Here is a 13,206-nt window from a genome sequence, read left to right as displayed (position 1 = left end):
TTTTTAGGGCTGCACCTGCAGCATATGGAGGGTCTCAGGCTAGGGGATGAATCAGAGCTACAGCTGCTGGCACAGCCACAGCCACAGCCATGCAGGATCCAAGCCACATCCACTACCTACACCACAGCTCACGGCAATCCTGGATCCCCAACCTACTGAGTGAGGCCAGGGATCAAACCTATGTCCTCATGAATACTAGTCGGGTTTGTTTCTATTGTATCACAACACGAACTCCCAAGCTTAGTATTTTAAAATACTACTGTTAAATATTTTAAATAGTATATTAAATATTAAAATATTTCACAGCATTATTTCAGGGAAGTACCTTACCACTTTATTGCAGCATAATCTGGGAGCTTATCTGCAGTGATTGTGTGTTGTTAAAAGATAATTTTCCAAAAAAGTAAAAGTAAATCATGACTCTCTGATATAAAATGAACATTGTTAGAGACTCTAATTCAATCAATGGGGAAACCAGGTGCAAGGGAATGTCTAAAATTCATACATTCAAACAGAATAAAGGGATGATCAAACAAATGTGCAAATGAAGACAAAACCATCTTCTTTCACAGCGGAGGAGGGAAGATCAGCTTCTACTGCACAGAACAGAATTTATATGTCTGTAGATGAGAATGATTTGACTTTGCTATCAATTATCTATACTTTACAAAGCTATGAAGTAGCTCCTATACTGTGGTGTGGGTGGCAGATGTGGCTCAGATCCTGAGTGGCTGCGGCCGGCAGCGGCAGCTCCAGTTCAAGCCCTAGCCTGGGAACGTCCATATGCAGCAGGTGTGGCCCTAAAAAAAAGCTCCCATAGAATAGATAACCCTCTAGTCTGGAAAATGCCTAGCTTTCCACTGAACCACAAATTTAGTGTGTATTCTTGGAACACAATAGTGCAAATTCTCGTCGTCTAGAAAGATAGTTCACTTCTTCAAATTCCTCTATCTTGAATTATCTAGGTTATTGAAATAAAAGGGATTCACATGTATTATCTATACATTTTATTGTGTTAGTGGAGACTTGACCAAATCCATACTGTGCAGTGACTCTACTAAAGTCATTTCATAAGGACATGGTGGAGAGAGTTTTCTATTAATTCTGTGACTTTCATCCATAAATTTTCTTGGTTTATGAAGTCACAAGATAATTTTTCTAAATGCCAGTCTTGCAAATTCAAGCTGGGAATGAAATTCAAGCTGTGTTTTTCCTGCTTCTTATAGTCCATCATTGCTAGTAATAAAGAGCCTGCAAATTTGTCAGCCAAGTTCTGACAGTAAAATCTTTATTGCTGGTGATGATGTAAGAGGCAAAAAGAACACAGCTTGAGGTTTAGATCCCAAGTTGAATACAGAAAACTGGTATCTTGGGGGAAAAAAAAAATCTTACATTGAACAAATTTGATCATTAAGGCAAGATAAATGTGGAGGCTAGTGAGGCCAATTTTAGAGTCAGGGAACCAATCACAACCACTGTTAATTGTTATTCCGAAGGTGATGAAATTAATGTAGGGATTAACTAGCCCAACAGAAAAAAAAAAACTGGAAAAAAAGGAAAATTAATTTAAAGCAACAGCTAGTGATACAAGTCAGCTTCAGTGTACGGCTGCAGGGAAAAATTGATAAAGCAATTTCTCAGAAAATCTATAGAGTTCTACAAAATTGCCCTGTGATAAGAACTGCAGAAGAAACAAACGTTTAGACTATTGAGAGTTGGAGGATTGTTTAATTAAAATTAACCTAGATCCAAAGGGTAGGTTAATCACCACAGGTCTTGATCAGGTAGCATTAAAAAAAAAAAAAAAAAAAAGCAAGAACTAAATTGGGAAACAAAGCAAAACCATGCAACATTAAAAAAAAAAAAAAATCAAACGGAAACACATTTGCTCTCTAGCAAAGAGACATGGAGGTTTGCTAAAACCCTGCTGTTAATTTAACGTGTTAAACCGTAGCCTGACACAGATCAGAGATTTTCACCCTCCCACCCATACCACACCCTGGCCAAGGGGAAGCTTTTTCAAACTCTATTGTACTAGAATTTTTTTAATTTTTGCATTGGTGCATCGTTCACAACTGCTGTAGTTCCCTTTTTTTCCTTCATTTCCTTTTCATTTAGCATCACCAGAATTCTTTTCTGTTGCTTGCAGCCGAAGGTTCTCACTAATATATATGACAGTTTTGGAATAAATGTAGGATTTTGGTTCTGAATTTTCTGACCTCTCTCTGTCTGAAAGCCAGCAAGGGGTGTCCATCAAGAGCCTGGGTGAGAAAAATAAGAGAGAGAATGGAAGGACAAATATGGGTGGAGAGACAGAAGTAGGGGTTTAAAGGAGGGATGGGTTTTGTGCTTTTCCTTTTGAAATTAAATGAGATGCCATGTGATTATCTATCATCAGATCATCTGGCTCTGTGTGTGTGTGTGTGTGTGTGTGTGTGTGTGTGTGTGTGTGTGTGTGTGTAGTCCATTGAGCTTCTCTTTCACAATTTAGGGCATTGAGTATGGATTTCAGGGAGTGGTCCAGAAGCCTTAACAAGTTGCCTTTCAGAAATATCTTTGCTGTGTTTGCCTTAACCTGTTATCAGCCCAGGGCTTCGCACTTGTAGTAGGCCTTGTGTAAATATTTATTGAAGTCTGTGAGGATAGGACAGATACATAAATATTTGCAAGGATATGGCCCATGAAATTGACACCCTCAAAGGAAACTACCTTCAAGGTAGTGATTTCATGAATAGTATGGGGGACAGTCTTAATATGGTCCCCTCCCCACCCCTGGGGTTCATGAGCTGGATAATCTCTTCATAAGTGTGGGTGGGAGAGTGGGATGTGTGAGTTGCTTCTGATCAATACAGGACAGGAAAGGTGATGAAGATGGATGCATGTGATTGGATGACATACAGTTATCATGCCTGCCCTGCTGGCGTTTCTCTCTGGCTAGCTTTGGGGAAGTGAGTGCTCATGTCGGGCGACCCCATGTGAGAAGGAACTGTGGGCAGCCTCTAGGAGCTGAAGACAGCCTCCAACTGATGGCTGGCAAGAACAGTCCTCCAGCTGCCCCCCCCCCCAAAAAAAAAAAAATTCTGAGAACACACTGAGTGAGTTTGGAGGCTGATCCTTCCCAGGTGAGCCTCACATGGTACCCCAGCCCCAGCTGATGCCTGAATTACAGCCTTGTGAAATCCTAAGCAGCGCACCCAGCTAAGCTTTGCACAAACTGTGAGTTGTTATAAGCTGCTGGGTTCCTGTAATGTTGTTACTTAGCAATAGATCATTAAAACAGAGATCTCGTGTCATAGATGAAAACCTGGACTTGGAAAGCCATTGGCACAGGCAGAGCCCACCTTTGCCCCCCTTTTTTTAAAAAAATTGAACTGTACTTGATTTACAGTATTGTGTTTGTTTCAGGTGTACAGCAAAGTGATGCAGTTTTATATATATTCGGGTTCTTTTCCATTAGAGATTATTACAAGACACTGAATATAGTTCCCTGTGTTCTACAGTAAATCCTTGTTGTTTATTTTATATATAGTGGCATGTATCTGTTAATTCTATACTCCTAATTTATCCCTTCCTCTTTGCCCTTTAATACTTGCACCCTTGGACAAGTTAGCTAATGGAGACTTAGTTTTTTAAACTGTTCTAAAGCAAGATTTCTCAACTTTGGCACTTGACATTTGGAGCTGAGAGACTGCTCTGTGCATTGTAGGAAGTTTAACAGCGTCCCTGGCCTCTACCCACTAAATGCCAGCAGCTCCCTCCCCCATTTGTGACAACCAAAAACGTCTCCAGTTATTGTCAAATGTCCCCAGTTGAGAACCACTGGTGTAAAGGTTAGTGGGAAGGATACTAGTAATAACACCTACCTCATGGGGTTGTTAGAAGTTTTAAATCAGATGGTTCGATAAAGACTGGATAACCTTTATAATGAAGACTTAAAGAATGCCCTCTATCATTTCTGTAGTGAGTTCTACACTTTCTGTTATTGTTATTGTCTTATTTGCATTTTAGAAATTTTATTGAAGTATTTACAAGGTTGTGTTAATTTCTGCTGCATAGCAGAGTGACTCAGTTATACATGTTCTCCCACACAGTCTTTTCCATAGCTTATCCCAGGATGCGGAGTAGAGTTCCCTGTGCTGTACAATAGGACCTTGTCATTTATCCATCCTTACATATACTAGTTTGCATCTGCTAAGTCCAAACTCCCAATCCTTCCCTCTCCTGCCCCTTGGCAACCACAAGCCTGTTGTCCATGTCTGAGTCTGTTTCAGTTTTGCAGATGTGTTCATTTGCATTTTCGTTTTCTTGGTTGCAGCTGTTGGCAGAAGGTAGGTCTTGGTGGCTGGAACCACATATTCCAAGAAGGGGACAGTATTGTCTATCATGAGATGAGGAACAAAATAGGAATTCTTTGTGGGGGTGGGAGGGTGGAGGATGGGAGAGGAGGCTGAGAGGGAAGAGGAAGAGGAAAGCCCTGCGGTGGAGGCCACGGGCTTCATGGAGCATCTGTGTTCACAGAGATTGCTTCTTTCTGCTTAGAAGTTGAATCAGGACAGCTAAATCCCATGGGCATCAGCAGCCAGGTGGGGGGAAACTAGGGGTCCTCCAGGCTGGGGATTAGGACTGGAACAATCCTGCCTAGGTCTTGAGGGATGGGGACCCTGGGGAACACCTGGATTGCCTATTGTCATTGTCATCCTCATGAGTCTCACCCTTTGGCATGACTCCAGGTGAGACAGGTACCAGCTAGAATGCCTTCCTCAAGTCCAGAGAGTTGAAACCTCTTCCCCATTGAATGCAGCCGTGTTGTAGTTTTACCTAAAAGTGAGTGAACCAGCGCCTTGGGCCTCCTTGTAATTAGTTTAAACCAGAGCATCACGGGCCAAAAATAATAAAAAGAGAATCTCCCATCTCTTTATTAAGCGTGTTCCTAGTGATTGGGCCAGTTTAAACCAGCCGAAAGGGATGGAAAGTTCCCTGAAGCACAGAGAAAGCAGAAAAAGGTGCTCTTACTAACAAGTCATGAAACAGTTCAGTAATCATCTTTCTATTGATTTCTTTTTTTTTCCCTTTCCCACCCCCTCTGTCCTCATGTCCATCACCAACCCCTTCACCTTGCACAATATCCGACCCTGTAAATAGGGTCCAAAATGCACATAAGTCCACAAAATTGATAGCTGCACATCAGTGACTGTAATAGGTCAGTTTCGAGATGGTCTATCCAGGGGACGGGATAGTAACAGCTCACAGGTGCACAGATTTCCCACCTGTGCACCTTCCTCCAAGTGCTACACTTGTACCAACTCCTGCGACTGCACAGCAGCTTTGCTCTGTGTCTACAGGGCTTATGCCTGTTTTGGAGATAATAAGATCGCCTATAAACACCTACCATAGAGTGGCGAGCTCTGGTCTAAGGACCCTACAGCTATTACCTCAATGTAATCCCCAGGTAACAATGCTCTGAAGGTATTATCCCATTTCATTTATTTACTTATTTTTTAAATTTTTTTTTTTTTTTTGGTCTTTTTAGGGCCGCACCTGTGGTATATGGAGGAGCCCAGGCTAGGGTCAAATCAGAGCTTTAGCTGCTGACCTACACCACAGCCACAGCAACACCAGATCCGAGCCTCATCCACGACCTACACCACAGCTCACGGCAACACCAGATCCTTAACCCACTGAGCAAGGCCAGGGATCTGATCTGCATCCTCATGGTTACTAGTCAGATTTGTTTCCACTGAGCCACGACGGGAACTCCTATTATCCTGTTTTAAAACCGAGGAAACCGAGGCGCAGGGAGGTGAAAGTGGCCTTGATTCCTCAGGAGGCAGCTTGGTCAGCATATCTGGTTGTGGCTACATTAACGCTCCCATCCAGCACATCATTCCATGCAAACCTGGAAAGTTTCAACTATTTCTAGAGCTAACTCGGCACAAAGCAAGGATGAGAAGCAGGGTGTGTGTGTTGTGTTCCCAAGGAAAGAAAGGCGAATGCCCAGGTAAGACTACCTTCCCTTTCTTTTGGGTGCACGTCTCCATCCTAAACAGAATTGCTTTTTGCATATTGTAGGGGTAGATCTTCAACTTTGTTTCTGCTAATAAAATGCAGCACTTGTCAACACTGTGAGCTAAGTCACAAACCAGGAGATAAACATTCCTGTTTAGATATTGACAAAAGGGTGTGACTGCTAGAAGCAGGCTTCTATTTCAGCCTCGTCTAATTAAGCCCAGAATGTGTGTAAGATCATTAGCATAAAGTTCTCAAAGCTCTGGTTTGAGCTCCACTTTGGCAGCTCGTGACATCCAAAGACAATTCTGTGATATCTGTATTGTTCAGTGCGATCTCTGGCAGCATCTGTACAATGAGGCAATAAATAGCTCGCGTCTTTTGCTGGAGGCAGCAAGCGCCACCTTGCACGGGTAGTAAAATCACGAGAGTTGCAGGTACATCAGAACGCAGCAGTGGTGTCAGATGGAAGGGCTTCTTACCTGAATGAGCAATGAGCATCCCGCTCATCTCAGGGCAGATGACAGAGGTACCTCTGCTCTCTTCTGAAGAAGCAGAAGCTCCCCCCCCTCCCCCGACCCCATCTCTAAAAATCTCACCTAATCAGGGATTCTAAACCTTTGCAGAGGACACCACATCCTCTGAGATTGTCACGAAAAGGGTGAACCCATGCCCAGAAAACTCTTCAGGGGCATCTATGACTAAATGAGGTTTTGGCCTCCTCTTCACCTTTTTTTTTTTTTTTTTTTTTTGCCTTTTAAATAAATCATTCAAGCAGATAGGTGTGTTCCACGCTACTCTGCTCTGGTGGAAGGCTTTATTTCCAAAAGTCTAAGTGTGTAGAAAGGCTGACAAAGTTCATGGGGAAGTATCTTAGGGTTTGCCCAGCTCAAGGGCATCTCTGCTCTTTGCATCAGGCTGTATCTTGACAGAACTTCACAGAGAAATCATAGATGTAGATTGCAGGAGACAGAATATTAGAAGATGCCACATTCACATTTTTTTTTTTCCTACATGCAAGTTTCATACAGACATCAGGGTGCTCTGCTTAGGGTGAGTTTCTTCTGTGATCTGTGAGATCCTGCCCACTGGGCTAGGGCGACTTGCTTGTCCGTGGGCATGGGCACCTGTTCATCCATGTCCACAGCCCTGGGCCAGGACTGCTGGAGCCAAGTGATGGACGTGGGTGGAGCCTTCTTGTCTACCTGTCTGTGTCTCTTATGTAGCCTATAGTGACATCTAGTTCCCAGTCATTTGTGCACTAGGGATACTGGAGAGCCAGGTTACTCCAACCTTCAGTCAAATGCAAGACGAAAGAAACAAAGATAATGTCTCGACAAAGAGAGATTTTTGAGCAGCATGTTGGACGCCTGGCCCAGTGCTCCAGACACGCTCTCCAGGAAGGGCCCCGCAGAGCCTGGCGTGCCTTATGTGGGCAATAGTTGTTGGCAGCTCATCTCATCTTCTCTGCAGGACTGAAAGGGATGCGGTGATGGCAGAGGGTGTGGAGGACCATGGGGGTGGTTTTCCGAGTCTTCCTCAACAAGAGGGAGGGAGGGAGGGAAAGGGGATGATGAGGAGCCCTCTGCAAGACACAAGGGCAAGAGAGGAGCCTTCCAGTGGAGGCTGCCCACGCACTCCCCCTGCCACACACAGCACACACATACACTCGCAACACACGCGCTTACAGCACATGCACCCAAAGTGAGAAAGAAGCAGGAGTGGGGCCTCGTTCTCAGAGCTCAGCGTGAACTCCTGGACCACGCTCTGGGGCTTCGGTGACGGCTTATTCACCCACAGAAGCAGACATATCCTAGGTCCCTAGGCTTTACAGCCAGTTAGCTTTAGATGCCAAACTATGAGCTAGTTATAATTTGATAGTTCTTCCTGCTAGTTTCAGCTCCATGTATATTGTTCCCTCAGCCTACAATGCCTGTCCACCAAGCCTCAGGTGGCCTCCAAACTGTCCACCAAGCCTCAGATCTTTATCCAGCCAGTTCCCACCACCCTTCGGATCTCAGCCCGGCAGTGGTCCTTGCTTCAGGAGTCCTGTCAATCTTGTGCTTCCACCCAGTGCAGTTTGGATAAGCCTCCTGCTGCCCACACGCTGGCATCTTGGGCTGTGCCGTACTAATTGGTTTAGTTGTTGCTTCCTCCTCTGAATTTCAATTTTCCAGAGAGCAGGGGCCATGTTTCACTCCACTTTGCTCTGCATCGTGTCTGTCCTAATAGGCATGATATATGCATATGTCTGGTGAAGGGATGGATGACTGAAGAAAACCCAGAGGATGATGAATATTGGATGAAGAGTTTGAATAGAGTGGAGATTCAGTAGTAGCTGGCTTTTGAAAGGACTAGCTTTCAGCCCAAATGCCTGATTATACTAACAAAGATGCAGGAAATGAAAATGTGAATCGAGAGCTGGAGTCTGGTTCTAGCAACATTGGTTAAACACCCACCAGTGGTTACCCAGGGGCGGGCTCTGTAATGGTTAGGAGCTTAGGATTTAGACCCCATAGTTAAGGATTCTCACCCAGGCTCCAACACTTGTAGCCTTGTGACCATGAGCTGGTTATGGACCCTCACCCCGTTTCTCCCTTTCCTTATCTGTAGAGGCAGAGTGATAAGTACTGACCTCCTTTGGGTGTTGTGAAGATTAAATGGAAAGATTGTATGTATGGTGGTTAACTGGGTACCTGGCACATGGCTGGTAATCAATAGATGTTCACGGTGTGTAGGCAGAAGGTAGGCTGCCATGGCCAAGGTGAGCTCGGGACTGAGTTCCATTTGAAGGGTGCAAATGCATTTGCAAGGAATCCCTTCCTCTCCCCCAGCTGGGATGCCAGGACAATACTGGAGTATCAGTCCCATGATGGGGAAGTGCCGTTCTATATTCTGTTTAGTAAATTAATCTTATGGTCTAAATCATGAGTAAATGCATGCAGTTTTCATCTGTTAGCATTCATAATGTTGTCCACAGCTCTAGGTTTCATAAATATCAAAGTGTTTTAGCACATGTTGATTTTCTGTGTATCTGCATATACATAAATTAAGGCTTTGGTGGTAATTACCGCTAGAGATATTTTCTACTTGTTATGAATTTTTCAGCAAGGGTCATCAAACTTGTTTAAAAAGAAGCATGCCAAGAAGAGCCCATGTCTTCTCTCCTCTGGAATTTCAGACCAAAGTCAGGCACTTGAATCCTTATTTATTTGCACTTTGTTTGCCAGAGGAGGTCCAGAACCTGCTGATTAAATTTACTTAGTTGCTGGAAATGAGTATAAAACAACTGAATATGGCAATGGTGGCATAATGTCTTGGAGGAAGGACCCTAGTACCAATCAGGTCCACCTGGAAGGCTGTGTTATCATCTTCCTCCAAAGCATAGGGTCTGCCTGGAGGAGAGGTGGACACCTGAACAAAGTCACAGCCTTATTGGGAAGGAAGAAGGGGGAAGAGACTCCTAGGAAGCAACCCTCAGTGCCTGCTTCAGAAGGCTGGTACAGAATGGCATCTCCGTCTTCAAAATACTGGAACAACAGCAGACAATTTTGTCTTTTCCCCATCTCTATGACCAAGACTAACAACCTGGGCACAGGCACAGGTAATTGCCTGGGATGTGTCTCCAAACTTTCATCAATATTTTAATCTGAATGTCTAAAGACTTTGCAACACTGTAAGGTCAATTGCTGTGCTTTAACGGACCTCCTGCACTGGCATTCCAGAGGGTATTTGGGGACTGAAATTTTCCCCACCCTTGAGACTTGGTTCTGTTTTAGCAGTTAACGTGAAACATGAGCTACGATACCGGCCACACTCAAGGTCTGTCATGGTGCTAGGCAAAGTTAGGCTGGTGGAAGAATTATCAGATAATGATGATGATGGTTGGACAGTAACTGTCATTTCAAATAAATGACAAATCTCAAAGGCTGATGAACTAATTCAAATAAATAGAGTTTCAGCATCTTCATTGTATGGAGAGAGTGGGGGGAAAAAAAAGCCCAACCACATCCATCTTTTGCCTTTCATATTGATTAACATTAATTGCTTAAAACTCGAATGCCAGCAATATCTTCCTGATTTATGGTTTATGAAAGCTATTGACATATGTGGAAATGCAATAAGAAATCTTTTATAGGCATGACTACAATAGATTGCTATAGGGATTATCTAATTATTGGGTAAGCACTAGAGATGAACACTAGCTATAAAAATACCTTATGCTCACCAGGGGGCTGTGGGACTAAAATAATGGCTGACTCTGACAGCATAAATTGGCTTTTCTTTTTCTTCCCCTTAAGTAGAAATTCTCACTCACGTTCTTTTGGAAGCAAAGAATGGATGAGTTGAATAACTGTTACCCCACTCTTCACCCCAACTTTCCTTCTTTTAATTATAAGTCCTTTAAATATTTGTTGTTGTTGTTGTTGTTGTTGCCTTTTTTGTCTTTTCAGGGCCACATTCGAGGCATATGGAGGTTCCTAGGCTAGGGGTCTAATCGGAGCTATAGCTGCTGGCCTACACCACAGCCACAGCAATGCAGGATCCGGGCCGCGTCTGTGACCTACACCACAGGTCATGGCAACCCCAGATCCTTAACCCACTGAGAGAGGCCAGGGATCGAACCCTCAACCTCATGGTTCCTAGTCGGATTTGTTTCCGCTGCACCATGACGGGACCTCCAGTCCTTTGAATTTCTAATTGATTGATTTCTTTTTTTTTTTTCTTTCTTTCTTTTTTTTTTTTTTTTGTCTTTTTAGGGCTGCACCTGCGGGATCTGGAAGTTCTCAGTCTAGGGGTCAAACCTGAGCTGCAGCCTCCGGCCTACACCACAGCCAGAGCAACGCCAGATCCAAGCCATGTCTGTGACCTACACCACAGCTACAGCAACACTGGATCCTTAACCCACCAAGCAAGGCCAAGATTCGAACCTGTGTCCTCATGGATGCTAGTCAGTTTGGTTTCTGCTGAGCCATGATGGGAATTCCACTAATTGAATTCTTATTGTTTGCCTTTTCTTGCTTTCTAAAGAAGGCTCTTTTAGGCACCCAAAAATGGAAATGACAAAAAAAAACCAAAAAAAAAAAACCTTCAATTTCAAGGTACAATGTCTTTAATTTTTTTTTTTTTTGATTCATTGCTTATGTTTTTTTTACTACTACTTAGTCTAGGAGCTTGACAATTGTATTCTCATTAACAAGACCTAGTGGGTCTGGAGTATAATCAATTCCTCATGATGCATTCCCACAGTGGGAATAACTAGTATGACTTCTCTCTTTCTCCCTGGTTCCCTACTGATACATTAGGTATAATTTCCCTCCTCCTTTCAGGAGAAACACAGTTAAAAAGAGAAGATAGGGCTAATGGATGGAGACCATGTTTGAACCAGGGCAGCTGGACTCTAGCATTAAACTCCCTTTTCCCCACTGGTCTTTGGAATCCTAAGTTTAGAAGTCTGAACTGGGGTGGGCAGACACCCTGGAAAACATTTCATCCAATGTCTCATTTTGTCGAAGAAAGCCAACATTTCAGGGAGGTGAAGTACTTGCCAAACTAGGTCACACTCAGAGAGCAGGGCTTTCATTCACTCTTTCATTTCATGCAACAAAAATATTTATCCAGTGTTTCCTGTGTCCTGGGCATTGACAGCACAGGGGGAGAGCCAGCAGCCTAGTCCCTACGCTTAGGAGTTAGAAATGTATAAGGAAAGAGGTAGACAACAGATAAATGCTAGAGGCTTGCAAGAAGGGTGTGGCTAGGGCTTTGGCACAAGGAGGCCTGCAAACTTGGGTGTAGTGATCTGGTCCATCTCACTGAGAAGGGGGTATGAGAGCAAAGCTGTTGAAGAGGTGAGGCAAGAGACAACATGAGGAGAGAACACGCCAGACAGAGGCAGGAGCCCTTGTGGCTGGCTGGAGGGAAGACGGAGGAGATGAGGTCAAAAAGGAACTGGGCTCTGGAGGCCGCTGGAAGGACCCAGAATTTCCTGTCATGTGGGCAGCCAGGGAAAGTTGAAAGCATGGTTTCATGACACCATGAAAAGAGGGAGGCTACAACCTGTATTTACACAATTTCCGTATGTATGATTTTAATTTATTTGAAAAGCCATTGTCTGTCCCAAGGTCTAATTTGTCCCGAGTCCCAGATTTACATGTCCAGATCTAGATAGCATTCAGCATCTCCTGACTTAACAGGGCCAAATCCGAACTCTTGTTCCCCACCAAACACTTCCCCAGAAGCCCCTCCTCGGTCAATGGCCACGTCTCCCTTTCCGGGGCTCAGGCCCAGACTTTGAGGATATTCCTTTTTCTAGCTCCCCATCCCCACCCTATTCCTCATAGACAATCCATCAGCCAATCCCACTGGTCCTACATTCAGAATTAGTTCAAAATCCCACTGCTTGCCGCATGCGCTTCTCCCATCCCGCCATGATCATCTCTCTTGGGCCACTGGCATCAGGGAACAGGTCTTCCTGCTTTGCTTTGCCCACCTACAGTCTCATTCTCATCATAGCAGCTGGGTGTGGAATCACTTTGGAACCATGAGTCAGGGAACATCATTATTCTGCTTAAAACCCTCCACTGGCTTATTTCAGATGAAATAACTTGTATTTTTAGTGGCCGATATGGCCCTGCACCACTTACCCTGTGCCGTTTCTCTGACCACATGGTCTACCAACCTCCTTAATTTTGATGCTACTTTTAGTCACACTTGTCTTCTTGCTGTTTCTTAAACACATTCGGCACAGCTCTTCCTTGGGTCCTTTGTTTCCATCACTTCCTCTGCCTGAAACACTTTTCTCCCACATAGCCACCCACTTGCTTGTTATAGTTTATGTTACTGGCAGGCAAAAAAAAAAAAAAAAAAAAAAGCATCTTATCTGATTTAGTCTTGGTCATTGCTTCCTTTACAGCACTTAGAAAAGTGCTGAAACATGGCAGTGGGGCCCAGTAAATTGTTTAATGGATAGAGATGGATGGATGGAAGGATGGATGGATGGATGGATGGTAAATAAATGGTAAACTTGTAATAGTTACCTGATTCATATGACAACCACCATGTAAAAAAAATTATCGGAGACTATGAGATGAGAAAGAGAGGGAGAGAGACAGACAGATGACACACAGACTGATGGACCCCCAGGGGTGTTTCAGTCTTATGTTCTGCCAGTTGAGTCGTTCTCATGACACTCTCACAGTT

At 43.9% G+C, this 13,206-nt stretch overlaps 1 protein-coding gene across 4 annotated transcripts in view; it reads left to right on the top strand.

The window, feature by feature from the left end:
• The window catches only part of LOC146395394 (uncharacterized), a 172,639-nt gene that overhangs the window by 139,299 nt on the left and 20,134 nt on the right, over positions 1–13,206 (top strand). Inside the window, exon 3 of one of the 4 annotated variants that reach the window (XM_085002899.1) lies at positions 10,767–11,108. The exons of the other annotated variants lie outside the window; for them this stretch is intronic. Within the exon in view, the coding sequence (XP_084859025.1) occupies positions 11,061–11,108 (48 nt within the window). The 5' untranslated portion in view covers positions 10,767–11,060. The remainder of the gene's footprint in view (positions 1–10,766; positions 11,109–13,206) is intronic. 4 annotated transcript variants of the gene reach the window in all.

The sequence above is a fragment of the Sus scrofa genome, chromosome 17, assembly GCF_054392235.1.
Source record: "Sus scrofa isolate SSC_HxYL_T2T_F1_AM1 chromosome 17, Sscrofa_HxYL_maternal_Yorkshire_Landrace_v2.0, whole genome shotgun sequence".
In the NCBI taxonomy this organism is placed as follows: Eukaryota; Metazoa; Chordata; class Mammalia; order Artiodactyla; family Suidae; genus Sus; species Sus scrofa.
The sequence above is the reverse complement of the archived record's forward strand: the minus strand, read 5'-3'. Positions and strand labels throughout refer to the sequence as shown.